The sequence below is a fragment of the Schistocerca gregaria genome, chromosome X (assembly GCF_023897955.1).
Source record: "Schistocerca gregaria isolate iqSchGreg1 chromosome X, iqSchGreg1.2, whole genome shotgun sequence".
Taxonomy (NCBI): Eukaryota; Metazoa; Arthropoda; class Insecta; order Orthoptera; family Acrididae; genus Schistocerca; species Schistocerca gregaria.
The window spans coordinates 602,856,785-602,881,765 of record NC_064931.1 but is presented as its reverse complement, the minus strand read 5'-3'; the positions used below and the strand labels follow the sequence as shown (position 1 = coordinate 602,881,765).

Sequence of the window (24,981 nt, the reverse complement as noted above, 5' to 3'; positions counted from 1 at the left end):
GATCCAACAGATTCTGACTGATAGCATCCCTAATCATGGCATCACTATAATAACGCCCAGACTCTCACTTAAATTTGCTATGATGCATAAGCCCTTGTAAGTCTGATAACCACTCCTTATGAGTTTGATTAGGTTGCCTATGCAACTGAAAGAATTTGTAACAAACAGCTGTCACATTAACCTGTTCATCATAGTACTCGTCTGGAGCAGCAATTTGTACATTGTACGGAACACTTTTAGGGCGAATGGTAGGAAAATGTTTGTAGGTGATATGATACTTAGTCACACCTACTGTCACAAGAAAATATGGTTGCTTGTCCCTACCTTCAGTATGATGTGCCTGCAGTTGAGTATTGAGCTGTACATGGTACTCAAACCATTCCTCTCGCATTGAATGAAAAGCACAAAATGGCTGTAGGGAAACAGGCACTGCTGGCTGTGGCAGTCCTGTGGGTGTTGGGAGATGGTGGTAGAGAGTTGGCTTACACGGTGAGTGTTTTTGTCACCATTTCTATTAAATTATTCAGCTGCTGCACCTGAAACTGAATAATCGGTGTTACTGACTTCTTGTGGAGGGCTAGTGATAAGCAACACATGAAAGCAAGAGAAATATGAGAAAATATGAAATAGTTAGACTCTGAAAGCACAAGAAAATGCAGTTAATTTTGCAGTTAGGTGCAGAGCCAGGGTCTGAAACAAGGACACAATAAAGAAATGGCAAGCATGGTAGTGGTGACAAATCTATAAGAAATAGATGCACAGACAGGTAAATATTGTTGCCAGGTGGTTGCAGAGTGAGAAGTAGAACCAGAAAACTTGTGGGTGGATACTTGTCGCAAGTGTTGAATCCATCAAGGTGTGTGCCGAGGATTAGGTGGGTGCTTAGAAAGCAGAAATGATTATAAATACATGTAGTTTGCTTGAGAGTGTGTTTACTTAACCTGATACAGCAAGTCTAAATGATCACAATTGCTGAGGCTTTGTTTGACTCCATTCATAGACTGCTAGTCAATTGGGTTAGCCTGAGTGTGGCATTGTCCTATACCGGAACAGTGGTGGCACTACATGCACGTACAGCTGGAGTTGTGTCTTCAAGACAGCCACAGATAGGAAGGTCATCACATGGTTTATTGCCAACCCGGTATGTGTTCTGCCTGGTGTGGTATTGATATTGTACAACACCAAAAGTCACTGACTTTTCTGTGATGTCACTTATTCACACTAACTCTCTTCTTCAGTTTTGTTGTCTCCTCTGTTAGTCTACATCTATTATGTTTGCCATGCCACGAGTGTAATGTCATCGCATCAGATAGTTTTTTGTTGCTGTACCAAATACATCAGCAATTTTCATTGCATTTTCTCCAGCGGTTGTAGAGATTTTCTATTTTTCCTGTTTGATCCTGGACAACTGCAGGAGTTAATATGCAGTAGTCCACCCAGTATATTCCTGATATAACTTGCTTCACTGCAGTAGTAAATGATTTGCAATGTATAAACTTCTAAGTGATGTTGCAGCACAAAGAAGCTACACTTCATAACAAAGACTTTCTGAATGGGGACCCCATCAGGAGCCGCATGAACCATGACCACCTCACCAGTATTAATAACAAAAGGAGTGTCAGCATTGGTCATTGAAGCAGAAATCTTTATTTCTGTTGCAAATCTATTTCAATCATCGTGTGTCTGTCATCAGTGCCAGTATAAAGCCCTGTGGACTCATAAATACAAGTAGCAAAATTGTATTGTACTTTTCAGACTGGTTATTTGTCATTATTTGTCTCCTTTGTTAGTCTACATTTATTATGTTTGCCATGCCACAAGTATGGTGTCACAGATCGGACAGTTTTATTGTTGCTATACCAAATACATCAGCAATTTTCTTTACATTTTCTCGAAGCAGTAGTAGAGATTTTCCATATTTTCTGTTTGATTGAGGCCAACTGCAGGGATGAGTATGCAATAGTCTGAAAAGTACTGTTCATTGATGTGTGCAGATATTGCAGTTTTACTGCTTGTACACTCCTGGAAATGGAAAAAAAGAACACATTGACACCGGTATGTCAGACCCACCATACTTGCTCCGGACACTGCGAGAGGGCTGTACAAGCAATGATCACACACACGGCACAGCGGACACACCAGGAACCGCGGTGTGGGCCGTCGAATGGCGCTAGCTGCGCAGCATTTGTGCACCACCGCCGTCAGTGTTGGCCAGTTTGCCGTGGCATACGGAGCTCCACCGCAGTCTTTAACACTGGTAGCATGCCGCGACAGCGTGCACGTGAACCGTATGTGCAGTTGACGGACTTTGAGCGAGGGCGTATAGTGGGCATGCGGGAGGCCGGGTGGACGTATCGCCGAATTGCTCAACACGTGGGGCGTGAGGTCTCCACAGTACATCGATGTTGTCGCCAGTGGTCTGCAGAAGGTGCATGTGCCCGTCGACCTGGGACCGGACCACAGCGATGCACGGATGCACGCCAAGACCGTAGGATCCTACGCAGTGCCATAGGGGACCGCACCGCCACTTCCCAGCAAATTAGGGACACTGTTGCTCCTGGGGTATCGGCGAGGACCATTCGCAACCGTCTCCATGAAGCTGGGCTACGGTCCCGCACACCGTTAGGCCGTCTCCCGCTCACGCCCCAACATCGTTGCAGCCCGCCTCCAGTGGTGTCGCGACAGGCGTGAATGGAGGGTCGAATGGAGATGTGTCGTCTTCAGCGATGAGAGTCGCTTCTGCCTTGGTGCCAATGATGGTCGTATGCGTGTTTGGCGCCGTGCAGGTGAGCGCCAGAATCAGGACTGCATACGACCGAGGCACACAGGGCCAACACCCGGCATCATGGTGTGGGGAGCGATGTCCTACACTGGCCGTACACCTCTGGTGATCGTCGAGGGGACACTGAATAGTGCACAGTACATCCAAACCGTCATCGAACCCATCGTTCTACCATTCCTAGACCGGCAAGGGAACTTGCTGTTCCAACAGGACAATGCACGTCCGCATGTATCCCGTGCCACCCAACGTGCTCTAGAAGGTGTAAGTCAACTACCCTGGCCAGCAAGATCTCCGGATATGTCCCCCCATTGAGCATGTTTGAGACTGGATGAAGCGTCGTCTCACGCGGTCTGCACGTCCAGCACGAACGCTGGTCCAACTGAGGCGCCAGGTGGAAATGGCATGGCAAGCCGTTCCACAGGACTACATCCAGCATCTCTACGATCGTCTCCATGGGAGAATAGCAGCCTGCATTGCTGGGAAAGGTGGATATACACTGTACTAGTGCCGACATTGTGCATGCTCTGTAGCCTGTGTCTATGTGCCTGTGGTTCTGTCAGTGTGATCATGTGATGTATCTAACCCCAAGAATGTGTCAATAAAGTTTCCCCTTCCTGGGACAATGAATTCACGGGGTTCTTATTTCAATTTCCAGGAGTGTATTTAAGAGACAACAGGGATTTAGTACTAGCACTCATGATGATCACACAGTGATTGAAATCAATTTGCAATAAAAATTAAGATTTCTACTTCAACAACCAATGCTGGTCCACTTTTTGTTATTAATAAAGGTTTTTTCGCTATTTTACTACCCATCTTATGTAGATGACTGCATTGACATAGAGTACATCCCTGGATTCATGCTTTTCATGGGCTGTTGCCTTAACCATTAGATTACCCAAGCAGACCTCTTAATCACATCAGCTCTAGCAGTGATAACATAAGGGTCATCACACACTTTAATTATCTCCATCAGCTGTGATACTCCTAAGAAATTGACAGCTAGCAGGTAGTTTCAAGAGTACAATATAGAATGCTTTAAAAATGCTTAACTGTTTAATTTGTGCAGGAATATCTCCTCCTCCTCCTCCTCCTCCTCCTCCTCCCATCCCCCTCTCTCTTCCTTCCCCCTCCTCCTCCCGTCCCTCCACTCCCCCCCTCTCCTCTCCCCACCCCCCTCCCCATCCCTAAATGCCCTCCCCTACCCTTCCCTTCTCAATCCTACTGTTTGTTGAACTGCAGAATTTCATTAGCAGTTGCATGTTCAGCAGAAGATTATTGAAGATGATGTCCTCACATGTATGAGTCTCAAGAGGTGAATATAGGGCCAGGCTATTACTATTGTAACTGGTATTAGCTCATTAATTAGAACTTCCAGGCTAAAATAGAAACTCGTCCTCCTGACGTTTCCTTGCCAACTGCGGACAACATCTTCTGAGGTGAGTGGTGGCACACCTCAGATTGTGTTGCCCGCAGTTGGCATTGAAACCTCTGGAGGAAGAATTTCTACTGTTCGACCATGTCCTCTTAGCTCGGAAGTTTTAATTGGCATTGGCATTGGCCGCGAAAGCCAACACGTTATGATTAGTAATAGCTTTTCAGTTTGCTTTGTGATTTGTACTGCAAATAACATTTTTGCAGATATCGATTTGCACTCAGAGTAGAAGGTTGTGGACCTGGTCATCTTCATGCCTGACATGAATCCTTAAAATGGTTTTGTTGCTCAGGAAGATCAAGTGGTATTGATTGCATCTTAGGTTGCTGGTAGTGTCAAGGATAATGTTGATAACATAGCCCATAGCGAATCATCAGATCCACCAAACAGTGATTGAGTTTAAGAACTTTTTCATTCACAGTCTAAACTTAGATAATAGCACTGTGCTGTTTTCCTGTTTGTAAGAGGCAGTGCCTTAGCTTACAGGCTCAAAAGTGTGTGTGTCACATGCTATGTGTTATATAATGTTTACCTGCTTTTTAAAATTTTATATGGCTTCATAAAAAAATACTACTTTGGAGTGTTATGGCTATCTCTGCACAAACTCATGTACTTCAGCACTCATTGACACTCAGCCTTGCCTAGAGTATGCAAGTCATTGATACATGTAAAGACTTGGCTATTCAGGTGAATAAAAATTTATAAATGTGCAGAAGCCTTATTATATTGGCTAAATAACATTTCATTCCATTGGTCAGCTTATAACGATAAGTCAGTGTGTACAAGTTGGACTCGCATGTCATTTTCTGTATTTCATTTGCTCTCCTGTAGTTTGTAGTAAATTAATTATTATTGATTCACCAGTTTTGTTCTTTTCACCTGCTACCAGTTTTGGCCTGTAAGAGCTCTCAGCCTGTATCAGAGACAGACCCAGTCATAACAAAGTCTGGGATACCATTAAAGTCAGATCCTCCAGAGAATCCTCCATAAGATTGCAGAAACATTGAATTAGTAGCATTTCGTTATGGCTGAGCAAACCAGTTGAATGCAAGCATGTGGGCAATAAAAGTATAAAATCATATGGTATAGGAAGTAAACAGTTTTTCAGAAGTTGACATCTTCAGAATTGAGAGAAGAGGGCTTAATGCTTTCTCATTGTCTACATTGTACATAGAGTGGCAGGTTCCCTAAATGCTTTGTCATTATCTACAGTGTACACAGAGTGGCAGGTTCCTGGCGATAGACATCTCTCAGTGAGCCTACAGTTAGTAGGCAAGAGTTATATCTTTCTCATTAGAAGTTAAAAAGCTGGCCTTTACATAAATCAGAATGTATCAATACATTGAGTGCTACCAAGTTCATTAACACAAAATTCGTGTTCAAACAAGAAGTATTCCATTTTGTGTATGTTGTTGGTGCTGTAGGAGTGTATTTACTGGAGGAACTTACTTTCAGTTGCTGCACGTTGTCATGACTTAACACAATCAGACAATATTTGTTAGTAATATTTTTCATAGGTTTGCAGCTGGATCATGTTGTCGTCCAGATGTCTGGACGACGAAATGATCTGACTGCAAACCCGTGAAGAATATCAGCAGTTATTACGACGGGAAAGTATACGAAATCAATATTTGTTAATGTGAAAACAATATAGATAGTATTTTCATTGGTTGAATAACACTGTATTGTAAAAGCCATTAGAGGAATGATGTTTACTCCTGATTTTTTTGTTAATGTACTTATGTAAATGTTATTTCTTTTTATTCTTTCCAGTTTTTAAAGTCATGTCATTCAGTGTATAAACATTGCTTGTTTCCATTTGTCACATTGTAGAGATTGGCCGGCTGTACAACTTCGTCTCAAAGAGCATCCAGATTTTAGCCAGTATTTTTATGAATGCCCAGACGATATTCCATGGACAGAATGTGACCTGACAGATGTGTCAGAAACACGGATTCCATTTGAAGTATTAGACACAAGTGAAGCAGAAACAGTCTTCAAGAACCATGTGAATGCATTGCAGCAAGAGCAGAAAAGATTAGAGTAAGTAACATGAACAGGCTTAATAAGGCTCAGATTCAAAGAAATCATAAGTGTGACAATAAACCATTTCTTGCAGACATGTGTTTCAGAGACTAGTTCTTTCCCTTTAATAATTTGTATTCATTTTTTTATGTGCTGCAGACTTCCAAAAAGGTATGTATGTGATAACATGATGAAATGCATTTTGATGTGTATTATTGCACCGGCCGCTGTGAGTCTTTTTGTGATACCGAAATGCTTGCATCTTTTGCTTTTAGAGATTAGAGTGAACTGTGCCCCCCTCCCCACCCCATTTGTTCACATTTATGCCTAGTAGAATAAAAAAAAGTGTGTTTCAGTGCATAGTTAAATCACTGCATTTTGTTGTTGTGATATGTGATATAATTTTAACGTCGTGCATTTTTACATTGCACTTGTATTTCCAGCAATTAAAAAGTTTATTTATCAGGCAGTTGATCTTTTTGCAAAAATTTGCCCTGTTAATTTTCAATCTGATTATTCATGAAAAACAGTTGTCAGCAAGATTTTAATTATATTGAAATGCTTTCCATAATAATCAGTATATACTGAAGAAAATAAAATAGGAACAGAAATTGTAGGTAAGAGGAGGAGGAGAAGCAATAGATGGTGATGGTTCTGATGATGTACAGGGTGGGCAAAATGAAACTGCAGGGAAAAAATATTTACATTAAGACTGATATGGGATTGACATTTGTTAACACCATAGAATCTGCTGCAAATAGCCACTGTTGACATTGACGCAGTGCTGTGCTTGATTTATCGAAGTGTAAGACTTCTGTAGCAGCTCTGCCTGAGGCGTAGCAGAAGTAGCATTTTCAGTGTTCTTCTGTAGCCCTTTCTGATGCAGATCCTTTTTGGTAATTTTTTGACATTATGATCTCTTAATTTCCACTTGCATGGATAAAAGGAGTTGATATTTCATCAGACTTTGTTCCAGGTTTTTCTCAACTCGAGCAGTGTTTTCCATTATTCAAATTCTTATTGGATAGTTACAGTTTTTATTCGCCACAGAACCTGTTTATCATGCCATTTTGCCACTAAGTTTTGCATTGCAGACTTTGTGGGAGGTTTTACCGAAACACCTCCAGTCATAAACTCTTGTGTGAAAAACAGATCTGTACATGTTCTCTGCGGACACACACTGTTTTATCATGAGCATCATTTTGTGTTGCATTCAACCAGTCACTAAACATGTCTGCTCCACTCACTCACTCACTCACTCACTCACTCCTGTATTCCTAGATTTTCATGAAGGTCCAAGCATGCAGAATGTGTTTTCAGATATGTAAGTGATTCAAAGGTTTCTTCAGTAATAGAACACATTATGTTGTTCTGAATGGCAAGTGTTCATCAGAGAGAATGGTATTGTCAAGAGAGTCATGAGATAGTCTAATAGTACAGCTTTTGTTTTCTATATACGTAAATGATCCAATGCATAGTATGAACAGTAATTTGTGACTGCTGGTGACACTGTAGTGGACAGGAAAGAGTTGTGTTGAGTGACTTTAGAATGGTGCTGGAGGATTTTGACATAATTTCTATTTGGTGTGATGAATGGCAGCTTGCTGTAATGTTAGAATACAATATTAGTGATGTGCTGCTCGGCACTTTCACATTGATTAAAGGTCTACACATAATGTTGCAAAGTTATACAAACTGAAATGAGTATGTAAGGCAGGTGGTAGGGAAGGCAAATGGTCAATTTTGGTAAATTGGGAAAATCCTGGGAAAGTGTAGCTTATCTACCAAGAAGATAACATATAGAACACTTGTGTGACTCATTTGTGAGTACTGCTAGTGTGTTTGGGACCTCCACCAGGTCAGGATAAAAGAAGATGTCGAAGCAATTTGGAGGTATGCTGTTAGGTTTGTTACTGAGAGATTCTGTCAGTTCACGAGTATTATAGAAATGGTCTCTGATCTCGGATGGGGATCCCTGGGTGAAGATGACGTTCTTCTTGTGAAAATACTATTGAGAAAACTTGGAGAACCTGTGCCTGACTGCAGAACAATCCTACTACTGCCAGTGTACATTTTGCGTAAGGACCACAAAGACAAGATGAGGAGGAAAAACTCAAAATTTATTTTTGGAAGAAGGTGTTAAAAAACATTTTCATAGTCAAAGAAGGTGGAATGAAAGTGAAAATTACACTAACATAAAGTTTCAGTTGTGTTAGAGATTTGTAGTAGTTGAAAAAATGTATTACTGTGTTCATAAATTTAGTGAAAACTATCTCTGAAAGCAAATTTAAACAGAATTCGTGAGGGGAAGTAGGTTTGTTTGATGTCATACATTTGCTAATGTGTTAAAAGTTTCCTTCCGCTGTGTATTTGTGTGTGGTTTGCCTGCTGAATTTCATTGTGTCTGTACACACAGTTTGGCCAATTGTAATAAACAGTAAGGGACCACTTACATTCCCCTTAATTTTTTTTAACAATGGAAAGAATGAAGATAACTACTCACCATTTAATTGTTTAGTTGAAGTAGTGGTAGCAGAGAAGATAACAAAACAAAACTTGGTACTTGTAACAGCTTTTGAACACTGACCTTCAGAACACACCAACCCACCTATTGTGAGAGGTTGTATCGGATGGAGATGGAGAGAGGAAAAAGGAAGAGGAAAAGAAGGGAGGATGATGGCTATGTAGAGAGGGAAAGTGAAGGAAAGGGTAGGAATATGGAAGTACCAAATTCGCTCTGATACAGACTGGGAAGGTTACATATGGTAGACAATGAAATAGGAAGTCATAATCGGCACCATGTGGAAGTATAAGTTAAAAGGGGGAGGGGGACAAGCAAGATAAACAGAGGAAGCTGGAAGCCATGGAGAGGACAGTATCAGTGTAAAAGTAGAAGATAGTTGAATCATATCAAAGGTACATGATGGGGAGCAGTGCCATCTGTCCTTTGCCCTAGTCTAAAAGTTGTATCTCTCTCTCTCTCTCTCTCTCTCTCTCTCTCTCTCTCTCTCTCTCTCTTTCTTTTTTCTTTTATGTTTCTGCATACACATGAATACCACCTCTCACTAGTGCAGTAAAGCTAACATTAAGTAAAACTCTATTGTATCTATAATAGCTGCTTTAATTATAGAGCACTTCCTGCATATGAGCATTGGACCTCAGTTTGATAATATTTTATTATAACATGATTTAATGTCTCTACACAGCCCCATTTTACTATTTTGCAAGATATTCCCAAAACAATATGGCCAGTTGTGATGCATTTTCTCTGAGCAGTACATATATGTGGGCATTTTCTCCAAGTGCTAAACATATTTACAATAAACTAATTTCATGCTACAGAATTATCCTTACAGTCCATTTTGTAAATGCTATTTTCATTATTGTTGCCAAACCCTCAAACAGTTTTTCAGTTATTTGTAGCCATCTCACATTTTTATTTCATACATAAATTTTTCGTTTTTACTTGCATCCCTTTCTATCAGGTTTTTACACAATATTTATTACTTGCAGTGATCATCTCTCTAGATCATTTATATTCTCTTTCTCTCCCTAAAGTTACCTTGCATTTCTAATTGATCCTTGCTGCATATATTTATGTCAGTTCAAAGCCTTTTGATTCCTCCAATCCCTCTCATTCAGAAAGATTGTCTTCCAAACACAAAATGCCTTATCACAGGCCACAGTGAACTACCTCTGATCCCTTGGTGAAGTACACCTATTGTAAAATCCTAATTTCTTACAGCACATCTCTCATTTGTTCTTTCTTTCCAACAGCTTCAAGAACATTACATACACCACATCCACAAGTTATCCAGTTTGAAGTCATCCTACTTCCACCTCTGAGTGCCACTGCTCTACAAATCCTATTACCCACCCCATCCCTACCAGCCACTTTTAGCGTGTAGACCTTGCCCTGCTGACCTCTGCTGTGTGCCTTGCCCCCCAGAAGCTCCTCTTCAACACCCACAGAACCGAAAGAAACCCACAATGCCATTGTTATCCAACCCTTATGAACCTTGAACCCTAAGGTGATTCAGTCCTTTCAAAAGATCTTCATTGTCAGGGTCTCACCGTAATTCAGTAATCCTGGACTGGTCAGTTAAACACTGTTTTGCTACAAACCCTTCTGACCAAAACTGACTGAAAATTAAAATAGAGCTTTTAACTCTCCCAGTTCATAACTATGACTGAGATCCTTCTCATTCCCACCCAAGCACCCTTTGTTTGCATTCCAGGAATTTATCATCTCCAAATCTGTCTTGCCTTTCTTTCATAGTCATTTCATCACAATAAACTTCTCAGCAGAATCAATGACAGCCATTCACTGTCGTAAAACAGACCCTCACTTGATCACCCTATCTGCATGTGAAGGCTCAGCCAATGTGATCTCAAAAAATAGTCTGGCAAAAGTTTTCCATCAAGTACTTGATTCTTCTGCCTGCAAGCTTTGCCAGATTGATACCATCACAAAGGCCCACCATCACCTCCAGGCACTACTCAAATCACTAGCCTCATCCCAAAACCTTTTTCCCAAATCCATCTCCCCCCTGTGGACTAACATCTTCTGCCTATTACACTTGCTTAATTACCTCCTTTTATCAGCTGGCTTCCTACTTCCCACTACTGACTCTCTCTCTTAATACATTATCATCTCCCATGACCATCGCCATTTTGCCATCAAATACTACATCTCCTAACAATGTGCCAATTCCAATTCCACCATCTCATTCCTGACACAGATAATGGAACTGTATCCTTATGTGCAACAACTTATCCTTTGAGGAAACAATATACAAACAGATGCAGCTTGGTCATGGGCACACTCATATACCAGCCTATTTGTGGTCCATGGAGGAGAATCCTTCCCAACCACCGAAGACCTTGAACCCCTTTAGGTTCACTGAAGATTTTTTCATTATGTGGATCCTGTGTCAAGACATGGTAACAATATCTCTTAACAGCTTAACACTGTTTCTCCTATGAGTTTCATCTTATTCTCTCTAGTACCATGTGTACCTCTTTTCATATGTTGACCACTATCCCTCTGATGATTCTAAAAACACCATGTCCATACTGTGTGTAAATCCTGTAGGCTTCAGTCTTGATATCTGCAGCATTGCACGTAATTTATGTAAAACCAAGTGTGCTTTGATGGTGGGGGAACTATATCCTTATCTACAAGTACTTATCCTTTGAGGAAACAATATGCAAACAAACGTGTGAGTATCATGATGGAAGATGATAATTTTTCACACTGTATTATATGCTGTAAAATGGTGTTGTATGCACCTGTGGTTATAGGAGCCAGTAGTCTGCCCAGTGTGCTGTAAGTCCTTCAGAATTTTCATTATTCATCTCATCTCATGATACCTCAAACTGGCTCATGTTCCAGTTGTCTTAAGATTGTGTGTCAGTGGTATTTTGCCTGTATAACTGGGCAAAGCTGACTAGTTACCTGGCCAAGGCAGAAGCACCATTATGTTTACACTTGATAATCAGGAACAGTAGACAGTAATAGTGTACAGTCCAGTTATCTTGTGAGTGAAGTGTTGTCACACTAAACATCTGAATTAGCCACAACGTGAAGTGTCCATTTAGAACAAGAACAGAAACCAGACATATATCTCACCTGGGCTGCTCATGATGCCTTGCTTGCAGTATATGTAAAAATATCTCCCCCCACTGATGTTATTTTCCACATCTGTTGCAGTTTCAGTCACAGATGATAATGCCAAATCCTTGTTTGAATCGATGAAACTGATTTTGTTATATTTTCAGTGTCAAAGTATCTCCCCTGGAGACGTTATCACACACTTTTTTGGCATGATACATGGCCTTTCTAGTCTCATAATGTCACAGCAGTAAAACCTAATGTTGCAATGTCAAAATAAAACAAACCATGTGGTCAATTGGTTTTTGGCAAGTAATACTGAGGGCCTTGGTTTGATTCCCAGTGACAACCTAAAAGATTTTCCGTGGTGGAATGTTCTGGAATGAGGCCAACTGAAAAGTTGAATGAATATAAAATCAGCAAAATTGATGTACTAAGTGCTGAAGTTGTGTTCTTCTGAAAGGCTTGCACCAGGCTGGATGGCACACAAAGTATATTTATTAGTAGCAAAAGCATCAGCCATTATTTTCTGTCAGGCAAGAATGGGATAATTGACGCATTCAACTACTGGTAATTCCTTGCAAAATTCTGGACAAGTTCTATAGAATTAAGGTCTAGATCAGACCCAGATAACCTTTGCTGACCTGCAGGCCTGATTCAGATACTTACTTAAGCTTGTGGGCTGCCTTGTTACACACAACAGCAATTCTCCCAGTGCATAAAGTCAAAATTATAGCATCCATGACCTCAACGTTTTTTGGGTAACACCGATATAAGTTGGGGCCCATTTCTTGGCGTGTGACGCCAAGAGATTATGCCTCAGCACATGTTTTTGAGAGTACAGTCATTTATTGTTTACCCAGAATATCTTCCACATGCCGGATTCAAACCAATCGTGGAACGAATTTAACTCATGGGCTGCCGATTCCCCACCCATGGTCTAAATGATGATATGGCAGTAGGAGGAGAACTATTGTCTTGCTGACTTTTGTCAGTGCATTAATTAATACCAAAAGTATGGTTTTCCTTGTCTCTATGCATTTTTAATTTTTTCCTGTCAGTTTCCACATGCAGTTTTTCTGTTTTAGTCATAGAGGAGAAGTGAACATGAAACAGAACTCTGCATTCTCAACACTGAGATGATGCCCAACGGTATTACTTGACAGTACTTCTCACACACTGTCACTTTGCTACATTAATTCACATTTTAATGCGTTGTTCCTCTAAGTAAACCAGTGACTAAATTCTAATGCTTCATTTTGTCATAAAAAATAATGAAGTATATTGACAAAAAAACAAATTTTGTGGTTTATAGACATTATGGAAGATCTGTAGGAGTTGGGAGAAACATACAGTGACATAGAGAACAAACAGACATGAATTCAGGAAAAGGTGAAAGAAGTTAAAGGTTTCCAAAAGAAAACACACAAGAAGGGGGGGGGGGACATTGGTAGAAGGGAACAACAAAGAGCAAGAATTAAGTAATATTGGGAAGCAAAAAATAAAAATAAAGGAAAAGAATATCATGTCATAAATCAGCTTATTCACATGATCCTGAATTAGCTAAATTCTAATAATAATAATAATAATAATAATAATAATAATAATAGAGTGTTAATATAGTAGGAAAGTTCTGGTAGAATGTAAATAATTTTAGAACTAAGGGGGACCACTCACTGAATAACAGAAGCATTGAGTCATTAAACACACACACACACACACACACACACACACACACACACACACACACACACACACACGAGAGAGAGAGAGAGAGAGAGAGAGAGAGAGAGAGAGATATTCCTAGCTTATGGAATCAATCTTTTCTTGAGCTGGAGTGGGATGGGGGTATGTTGGGTGGGGCAGGTAGACAGTGAGAGACATGGGAGGCAGGATCAGGGTTCGAGGAGAGTAGCTAGTGGCTCAAAAGAAGGCAGCTGGTACACTGGCTAGGAATGCAGGAGTGAGGGATGGCAGATGAACAAGCTAGCATATGATGCACAGATGCTAGTGCTAGTGGGGAACAAAACATGATGTGAATTGGGAGTGTGTGCCATGTGTGTGCTTCTCCTTTGAGGGGGAGTTATATAAACAAATTGGCAGCACTACCATGGCAACTTCCTATGCAAATCTTTTTATGGGCCATCTGCAGGAAGCCTTCCTAGCCACCCAAATCCTTTGTCTGATTCAGGTTCAGTGATAATATCTTCATGGTCTGGACTCGGGGCCAAGAAACCCTATCCCCATTCCTCCACAACATCAACACCTTTTCTCCCATCTGCTTCTGCTGGTCCTCCTCTACCTAATATGCCACCTTTCTGGATACTGACCTCCTCCTCTCTGATGCCTCCTTCCACGTGTCTGCCCATATTAAATCCACTAACAAACAGTGCTTGTATTTCAACAGCTGTCATCGCTTCCACACACAAAAATCTCTTCCATATAGCATGGCCACCCATGGATGGCATAGCTGCAGTAATGAGAATCCCTTTGCAAAGTATGGTGAATGTCTCATGAGGACCTTCACAGAAAAGCCCCATATCTGAAACCTAGCCCACAGACATATTTCTTGTGCCATATCCTCACATACCTCTAATCCTCCCAGCACCCCCAAGAATCAGCTACAAAGGACACACCCCCTCCCCCCTCCACCTGCCTCATTAAAAAACAAATCAATCAATCACCTAGCATCACCCTTGACAGCAACAGCTGAACCATATCTTTTACCGGGCCTTTGATTACCTATCGTCATATCCTGAACTAAAGGACATCTTACCAAAGATCCTTCCCACCCCTCTTAATGTGCTACTTCATCACCCACCCAACCTACACAATTTTCTAGTCCATCCCTATGCCATTCCCAATCTCAGTCACTTGCCACAGGGATCATATCCCCATGGAAGAACCAAGTGCAAGACTTGCTCATGTCATATACCAAATAAGCTGCAATCACTTCACAGATTTTATGTCAGTATGACAAAGAATCAGCTGTCCATTAGAATAAGTGGCTATGGCCAAACTGTGGCCAAGGACAAAGTTAACCAACCAGTGACACAACATGCAGTTGAGCACAACGTACTTGCTTTCAATTACCGCTTCACAAAATGCACCATCTGGATCCTTATCGCTGTCACCAGCTTTTCTGAACTACAGGTATGGGAGTTAGCTTTGCAACATATCCTTTGCTCCCACAGCACTCTGCGCATCGATGTCAGGTATCCCACTGTCACCACACCCTCCACCAACTGTTTCCCCTTCCTCTGTCCTATTAACACCTCCCAGTTCACATTTGTATTGCACTGTTATCATGTGCCACTCCCTATTTGCTCCAGCACCCATGCTTCACATGTCTAGCCCATACACCTGCCTTTCCTCCCTCCTGTGTTCTTAGCCAGCAAACTGGCTGCCTCCCTTCAAGCCACTAGCTACCTACTGCAACCCCTCTTCCTACCTCCCACCTCTCTGCCCACCCCAACTGTGACCTTACCCTGACTGCCAAGCTGCAATCTCGACATTGTGTTCCAGCCAGCATCGTGTGTGTGTGTGTGTGTGTGTGTGTGTGTGTGTGTGTGTGTGTGTGTGTGTGTGTGTGTCACACTTATCTATATCATCAGTGAAATATTTACTGTGTGCATTCTACTTACTCTGCTTTTATGTGGCCATCTAAATCCTGCTCCACTCACCATTGCCTCCTTCCTTCCATAATTAGCACAATTTAGACTTACTGAACTTTTACTTTGCAGTTGCTTGCTCCTTCCATTGTCTTCTCTGTCAGCATTGTCATGTGTTTCTCATTTTAATTTTCAATAAAATTAATGATTTTAACAGCAAATTTTCACTGTGTCCCACAAAGGTCTTTCTGCAATCACTCTTTGTGATCACTTTCCTTATTTGCACTGTGAGGTAACATTGTGCACAAAAGTTGAATTTCTGTCTTGCAGGATGAATGAAATGGCATAGTGTTGTAAGTCACTGGACTCGCTCTGGTAGAAGTGGGGTTCAAATCCTCTTCCTGGCATTTTGATTCAGGTTCTTGTGGTATCCATAATTGCTCCATTGAAGAAGATGCTTCTGATTGCCTTTACCACCATTGTCCTAACAAAGTTTGTTCTCCGGCACTAATAACACCTTTGTCAACAGTATGTTAAATCATGAGCTTCAAGGCCTGATCGTGGTGTTTTTTATACTCTCAGTGTGCTGCCAAAGGTGAAAGTTATGTTACATCGTACCATATGAGGATCAAACCTAGACCATAAATTGCAGTTTCAAACTTATCCTTTAGCAAGTCAAAGAAGATAGACTGAAAGTGGGCAATGGTAGACAAAATTTGTTGACTGTTTAGTGAATTGATCAATAACAATTTATAAATTAGATTATTTAGTGAAAGGAGGTATGGATGGGAAGCTTGTAGCAAAAAGTGTAGATATTATTTTGGTACAATAAGAGCTTATGGAAGCAGAGGAAAGAACTATAATTGCTTCTGATGAAATGATATGTATTAGTGGGCTGAAGTAGAAAGCACTTAAAGAAACTTGAAGGAATGACAGATCAAATCTCTCATAGTAAGCAGCTTTAATGATTTTGTTGGTGGTGTAAATTAGATTTGTCATATTGCCCAAGCTAGTATTTGCAAATAAAAAATTTTGGCACTTTAGAGAAGAACTCATGAAGAACTGAAACTGATTTTTCGCATGGTTGGTTTGTTCATTGCTCATAACGCATCTTGACTAATAACAATGAAAAAGAGAGAATTGAGAGAATGATTTGACTTTTGCATTAACACCATTTTGTTTATGAATAATAAAAATTGTACATCTACAGGCAATCTATGTACTAATATTTAATTTAATCCCACATAATTTTTGAGCCAGAATTATAGAATGATTGCACCAATTTCCAGGCATTTCAAGAAATCTTGTGCTATGTGCTTACAGTTTCTTTCTCGGACTGCATGTTTGGAGCCTTTCAAAATTGTATGCATAAAATCTGAGAGCGCTGTTAGATTTTGAAATATCATGTCATTTTTAATTATCATTATCTAATGAAAAAACTTTTTTTTCACTTTTATAGAATTTACCATTAGTTATTGAGAAAATAGCTGCAAGTGCCTTTAGATTCATTTTAGCTTAGCAGTAACTTTGTTTACTTTCTGGTATTGCACTGTAGTGCCTGAAAATTTTGTATCATAAATACATGTTAGTATGAGTGTAACAACACAACTTGTGATGCATGTTCATCATACTTAACTTTTTCATATGTATTAGAAGTTGTCAATTTATTAATAATTGAGTATTTTATATCTCCCAAAGAGAAATTACTTTTCATCTAAATTTATCTGTTTGGACTAGTAACACATTGTGTACATGATATTATCAGCTACTTTATTCCAAACCGTATTTTTGTTATTTACTGTAGTTTCTCAGTTCATTATAACACTCAATGTGTTACGTAAATCAAGTCTGTTTTTCATCTTTTGAAAAAAAAATTGAATATAATCACTGGATAAATGAAGCTAAATTTCTTAAAAATTTACCTAGCAGTACATAAGTTTACTGTCTTTCAAGATGCTCTTTTAAAATAATGAAACATATCACCTTATTCTTTGGGAAGGTAAATATTCCTCACAGATAATGCATAGACATCCGTTTAACATCAAATGAAACACCTTTCTCAACTTTTTTAAACTGCTTGAAAGTTAGTGTAATGGTGAGAGTAGAAAGAAGAGTTATGTGGTAGCAATAACATATATGAAATGTATTTAAGATGTAACTTGCACACACAAAATTATGTTTATGGATGGAGATGGGATTGTGAGTGAGCAAAGTACATTGCTAACATATTTTCCTCACCTTTATCTAAATCTTTCACCATCTTGAAAGGTGGTGCCTTCAACAAAAACAGAATATTGGTTTTTTAAATCTGTCATTAAGGATATGTATTTTGTTCTTCAAGGCCAATTCTAGACAAAACTGTGTATTGAGTACTGCAAGCTGATTTGCCCAGCACCAGCATAGACAGCGTATATATTCACAAACCATCTGTTTGCTCTTTGTCCTTGGAAGTCAACTTTCAAAATTGTCAAGAATATGAAAGATTCTCTAAGATTGGGAAAGAATTTTTGGCTGATATGTGTTGAATGATTTTTCTGACATTTCTCCAGCACAAGTGGCTGGCATTCTCAAGTATTCACACTCCATGGGTGGTGGCAGAACTCGATTCGATCCCATGGCTTGGGATTACATGTACTCCACATACTAATGTCTATGAGGGACACCTGCTCAGTCATTATTGCTGTAACTCCTCCATTGTTATTTGCAGCACAGGAATCCAGGATCTGTTTATCTTGAGGCTTTCTCCTTTCTTGTCATATTTATGCATTTCAATGGTTTTCCTGAACAAATGGGCATGATAGCTCTCCTCCACAGCAAGAACCTGTGTGTCAACCAATTTTGTTATGTTGTCAGTTTCACACAACACCTGCTCCTCCATGGCCAATATTTCCATCTTTCCCAGTCTGCAATACCATTTATGTTCAATGATCCTAGTATTGATGGATCATCTTGATTCCAACATAGACTTTTCCAAAGCTACACAATTTGTGGTTACTCCTGACATTGTTAGTAGGCCAATCTGAGACACTCTGGTTTTCTTGGTCAATTTAGATCATCTTTACACCATGTTTTTAGTTCTGTTTATCTCCCTGCAGATGTATGGCAGATGGGCTGTACCAGACATTTCTGCTTCTGGCGTGTCTACTTTCCCCATGTCTGGTCTTACATAACTAGTGAAGTATCCATTGTTCTTTGTAATGCACTCCAGGTGTTGTGTCTCACATCTGAGGTGCTGTGGCTCACATATTTGTCTTGCACAAATCACGAGCATAATAAGTTGTTCTCTTTTCTGGCCTGGTAATGGTTTAGAAGTTTGTGCAGTTCCCCAACTGTATGTGTCAGTTTTGAGTACATGCTGTGGTCCAAGTTTTCACCTTTCTTCATATCCACCACATCTAGAATTGGTAGCTATTTATCTTTTTCTACTTCCGTAGTAAATTTAGTGTTGGCATGGAGGATTTTCAGATGCGTTAAAATATCATCGAGTTGTTCCTCACTGTGGATCCAAACAGTGAAAGTATCTATGTACTTGTGATGTACCTCAGGTTTACAATGTGCTATGTCTAGCACATGTCTTTTGTAATGCTCTATGAATAAATTGAGAACTGTCAGATTAAATGGAATATCCACAAAATGAAAGTTGGTTAAAAGAATGGAGTTAACAAGTGTTTCTGAAAGGATTTTGGACATTTGGTAACACAAATGATATAGATTGCAGTCTTGATGAATGAGCACAACATTTCTGCCAGATCAAAATATATGGTGCAAACATTAAGATACCATATTTGGGTTTGATAAAGTGGTAATTGTCTTTTGACATGAAATAGTCACACTACTTACTCACAAATGCTGCAGATGCCATTTTTTATTGGTAACTTTGCTGTGAACATAGAATCTGAAATGACTCGTGCCAAATATTGTCTGTCATCTTGGGAGGCAGCTTGTGTTATATGGAGAGATAACGGGAATTAAATTTTACTGAAAATGATGAGTTATTGAAGGAAGTTTTGGTATCTCTGCTCAACTTGGATCCAGAAAACATATATTAGTGCACCTCTACCAGTGAACTTCTGGTAACTCTTTTGAGTTCACAGAAACCTAAAACAGCAGTTAACAGTTTTTTCAAGGAGCAAACTGTTGTTGTAACCAAGATTTGTGCCTGAGGGAGACTTGACTTGCTGATGACTCACCAAGACTGAAGTTATATGCTAAGGGAACTTGGAAACTATGGAATTATATGAGAAAACTGCCTTTTGAATCGTGAGCAATGTAGGAGATATAAATGTGCACTGTTATTAAACTGTAAGAAGCTCTGTTGATTGAAATGCCATTCTTTGTCCAGGATTTCTTGTTTTAATAATGGCTTCAAGCAGCTATTTTTATGCGTGTAGATCTTGCAAGAGTATACTTTCACAGCTCTTCTTGCTGGCTTAGGACAACTTTAATACTGCAAACCTTTTGTTTGTAAGTAGGATGATGGTTGCTTGTTGTTGTCACAAAAACATTTATTTGATACAGGAGTTAAAGTCAGAATTTCTGCTGTTGATCTTCCACCCTGCTTTTCTTTTGCATTAGTTAATTATATTGGAATGATTTATGAATCTGGCCTCTGTGCATAAAATAAGACAAAGTTGGGCTTTGTTCTTGCATATCTCACTGTTGAAAATTTCTTACAAACAGTGCTTTGTAATATGTGTGTGACAATAGATCCACACTCACCAAGTAGAAGTGGTACTGAGAATCAGGCAGGCATGTAGAAATGGCAAAAAATTGCTTCACTTATAGAAAAAGCCACATTTCAGGGATATTTGAGCTGTGATCTGTAAACAAACCTGGAATTAATGGTTGTTGGATCAGGGTCCGACTACAGTTTGTTTGTATAAGGGTCAGTCAAATGAAAATGAGACATATGAAAAAAGATAAGTAAATTGCTTAATATTTCAAAAGTAATCGCCATAACAGTTAATAAATTTAACCCACTGTGAGACAAGATGGTCAGTGCCTTCATGGAAAAATGTTTCCAGTCATATATGGATCCGTGATTGTAGGTAGGTGTGCACTTCTTCGTCCAAAGCAAATTGACAGCCATGAATGTCTTATTTCAGGGCTCTAAACATGTAGACATCACATGGGGACAGATTGATACTCCCAGTGAAATGTCTGCAGCGTTGTTGAAACAACAGGCATGCCACCCCCAGGAAAGTTGTGGTGGCCTTTTTCTTTGTCTGCAAGAGCCCACTGCTCATTGACTTTCTGGAAGATGATGCCATAATTAACTCACAGTGGTACATGGTCACTTTGCAAAAACTGTAACATGCGTTCAGGTCCAAACATGCAGGAATGTTGATGGGGGACATCATTCAGTGGCAGGCTAATGCCTGCCCACGTGTTGCCTAGATTGTTTCGACTGCACTGAAGAAGTTTCACTGGAAAGCCCTTAAACATCCTCCATATAGTGCCAATTTCTCCCTATGCAATTTTCATATTTTTGGAGCCCTGAAGAAGACATTTTTGGACATTGATTTGCTTCGGACAAAGAGGTACATGCCTGGGCGCAGTCATCGTCCCACAGGCAACCACAAACATTGTTCTGCGAGGGCATTTACCATCTTGTCTCACAGTGGATAAATCTATTAAAGGTATGGTGATTACTGTGAAAAAATGAACAGTTTATTTACTTTTTCCATCTGTCTTATTTCCATTTGACTGCCTGTTATACATGAAATTTACGTAGCCACTGCTTCTTCAGTTGCTTCTGTTAAACTCTGACCTTCCTTCCTTCTACTTACTGTGTATGAATTTCCACGTATAATATTTTTCACACTCCTGCACTCCTTTCCTTGTAGTGTGTGAAATGTAGGTGTAGAAACATTATAGATATGTTCTTATGTTATCAAATTTCATTCCTTATTTTCCATTCTGTAGGCTTTCTCTGGTTTTCCGAAATTACTTGCTCAAATGCTGAATATTTTTCTTATATGTGGCCTTAGCTGGTGCAGATTTGGGCCTTTGTCTAATAGGATTATTTGTTTGTAATGGTTGAGGCAAGAGTTCAAGGAAAACCACAGATGCTGATTGTGTCATCTGTTCGGCAGGTGGAAGAAGCAGTTCAAGCAGTTACTTGAGGACACAGGTTATGTCACTCCAGGTAAACTTTTATCAGAGGTCCAGGTGCTTTTTATGGGTCGAGAATGTTTTGAGGCCCTGTCTGAACAAGATCGCCAACAAATATATGATCAGCACCAAAAAGAAATTGTGGAGAAGGCAAAGCACAATTTCCAGGTATGTCTGTGAAGGTTTAAATTTAAAATTTATATATTTCTTGTGTCATGTGTACATCTTCTGTATTTATCTAATTATAGGAACTACTGTTGGAACATGCAGATTTATTTTACCACTTCAAAAGCATTGCACCTACTGGAACGATAACACAGGCTGATATTAAGGAAATAACTGATGCTTTGCAGGATGACTCCAGGTACAAAGAAAACCATTTTTATAGTATTGAGTTAGTTGCATGTCTCGTGGAGTACAATTGTAATCTCACATTATAATGTAGAATGTTCATATAACAAAGTTTCTCATCTCAAAATATAGCTATATGCTGACATTTTACATGATTGCCTTTTAAAAAATTTTGAAATTGAAGTTGTGTTATGATTTTGTGTTTGAAATTTTTTTATTATTATCTTTCACACTATTCACATAACTAGTTACGGTGTTAAAGACTTTTATTGCTGAATGCCTTACTCCTTTCTGTACCTCAATAAAGATAACTGAAGGATAGTGTACATCATTTCTCCTTATTATACACTGCCTGACAAAAAAGTGAAACACACAGAGGGGGAGGAGGAAATGAAATAACACTTAATGGGGTGAGAGGGTTTGTGATATTACTTCAGTTTTTGCAAAATCAAGTAAAATTCAAATAGAATTTGATCCACTTTCAGTACCATGTTGCTTTTCCTCTGGCCTAAATGCATCCACTGATTTGGGTGGAAAGGGTATTATAAAGCCATTATATCCTTTCCTGACGGAAGCTATCATACATCTAAATGGTCCTTAATATCCAGGCAACTAGCACTCAGATAGAGTTGATGTTTGAACTGCATGTTCAATCATGTACTGATGTGAGGGTCTTGCTGGCCACAGGAGTATCTCATTGTCAGACACAGTTCATAGAGACTCTTGCCACTATCTTGTTGAAAAATGTCACCACGATACTGTTGCATGAGAGTAACTATCAGGCGTGACCTGAAATCATACTCAATGGCTGCCCACACCATGACTCCAGGTTAATACAACTTTACACTCCAAAACAACGGAAGAATGGGACACCTTCCTGGGGCACTGCCATACTCGCTGATGATGGTAGAGCAGTACTGCAATTCATTGCTGAACACAGTGCAATGCCATTCATCAGCAATCCATGCTTGCCTATCAGTGCTCTACTCCACACACAGCTGTTTATATTGTTAATGACAGCCTACACACAGGATGGTATTTCCTTAGTCCAGTTGCCCACTAGTGTCTGACCAATGGCGTGTGATGACACAGAGTATTGCAGGAAGGACCTTACTTGTCCTTGGGTTGTAGGCACAGGCATGAAGGGGTTACAGTGTGCTTGGTGCACAGTACTGTGATCCTCCCTGGTGGTCAAATGTGGTCGACTGGAACCTTGCTGACCAGTATTCCTGCCCTCACATTCACATACAGTCCAACATTGGACCACTGTCACATCCAAATGCCCCACGAATCTGGATATCGTATGACTCAACCAGCAAGGCCCCTTTCAAACACTGTTAGGTGCTGATAATGCTGTCTCATATGATTTTGCAGGATCTACACATCCTTCACAGTGATCCCTCAACATCTGACACAGTTTGCACCCTTTATATACTCTACCAGGCCTGGTAACAACACTTAACACCAACAACACTAATGTGCATCTGTTGCCGTTCTACCATTCATGGGGTATAGGAATTCTAATAATTTGTGCAGTGTTATGGAGTGCTATGTATACACAGTTACATTGATTGTAGATTTATAGTTTCAGTTTGTGAACTTCGTATAAGCCGTTGTTCAGGTGTTTCAGAATCCCAACTCTGCCATCCCTTTACATATACTCCACGGGGGGATTTGTTGTTGACAATATTGATCAAGTCAGAAGAAACGATAACAGAAGTTCATTGAACATGAAATTGGAAATTACTGTGACCCTTTAACTACTCTGGACATGTTAACGCACACACCTTTGTATCTGTCCCTGTATGCTCTGAACATGTTTACCAGTCCTTCTACCTGGTACTCTGAACGTGTCTATGGGTAGACACATTCAGAGTACCAGGTAGAAGGACTAGTGGCACACACAAACACATTCAGAGCTCACAGAGACAGGTACAAAGGCACGTACGTTAACATGTCCAGAGCAGTCAAAGGATTAAGTAAATCAAAGTATATGCTGTCACAGAAAATTCTGTGAAATGGTTGTAGTTGCATTTCTCAGATAGAAAACAAAGCCATTTCGTAGTTGTTAAATTTTAAAAACAGCCTCTATATGCAGTTCAGCAACTGAAATAGGTTCCCACTCAACATACACATTAAGTAAGAGGACATGGAGATAGAAAAGTTGGTGACTCATAATTATGGCATAAACCATTATTACAGTGTGTCCTGGTACATCACACCAGTATGATTGCCCCCACAAAGAAACATTGTCCAAAGATGTATCAAAAATCACATTCAGTTTAGGGAAATGGTGGTATTCCTTTGTCACATGATAATTTTCTGTCACAAATGTATATTTTGTGACAATTCATCTTGACACATTAAACTTGGCTTCTTCACTAAAAACCAATTTCTGTGGAAAAAATCTTCCTCCCCATGCCTTTGACCGTGTGTACAACAAAATGTTTTGTACCATAAACGAATTTTTCTTTTTGTTGAAGTTTCTGTCTTGTACCTGATAACAACTTCCTGCCAAACCATTAAAACAGACTCTTACGAGATACCATTCAGATTACCAGATACCATGCAGAAGTTACAACAGACAAAACAATTTGTGGCCATGTTATGATGATGCTGATGCCAAGATGCACACTGCAACTACCAGGCTGGAACTTACAAAGTAAAACCTCATGAGATTCTGTATCAGTTAGTCTATTCTTTCGCTGTCTCTTTTAGTAGCTGACAGATGCTGATTTAATTCCCCTTTCTTCAGAACTAATGCAACAAAGCTTAGTACTTTAAAATAAAAACATTGTCTATTTGAAAGCTGTAGAAAAAGGTGGAATGGTAAAAAAAAGCCAGTTTTACAGTTAGCGTACACTTTTACACCTGGAAGAAAATATGACAATTTGCTGATCATTTACATAATTCATAATCTATGGTTTGTTTTGTTGTATTGTTTCTTTTTGCTGCGCATACAGTGATTTATACTTAACTATATTTGATCTCACTCTTTGTATCTTAACCACACTTTGCTACTAACTAAGAAATATTTCTGTGGAGTAGA

At 39.7% G+C, this 24,981-nt stretch overlaps 1 protein-coding gene across 6 annotated transcripts in view; it reads left to right on the top strand.

Moving 5' to 3' along the window:
• Positions 1-24,981, top strand: part of LOC126297586 (rho GTPase-activating protein 190) — a 296,415-nt gene that overhangs the window by 58,528 nt on the left and 212,906 nt on the right. For all 6 annotated transcript variants that reach the window (XM_049988556.1, XM_049988559.1, XM_049988558.1 and 3 more), the window contains exons 6-8: positions 6,051-6,260; positions 21,563-21,749; positions 21,830-21,945. In XM_049988556.1, the coding sequence (XP_049844513.1) occupies positions 6,051-6,260; positions 21,563-21,749; positions 21,830-21,945 (513 nt within the window). The remainder of the gene's footprint in view (positions 1-6,050; positions 6,261-21,562; positions 21,750-21,829; positions 21,946-24,981) is intronic.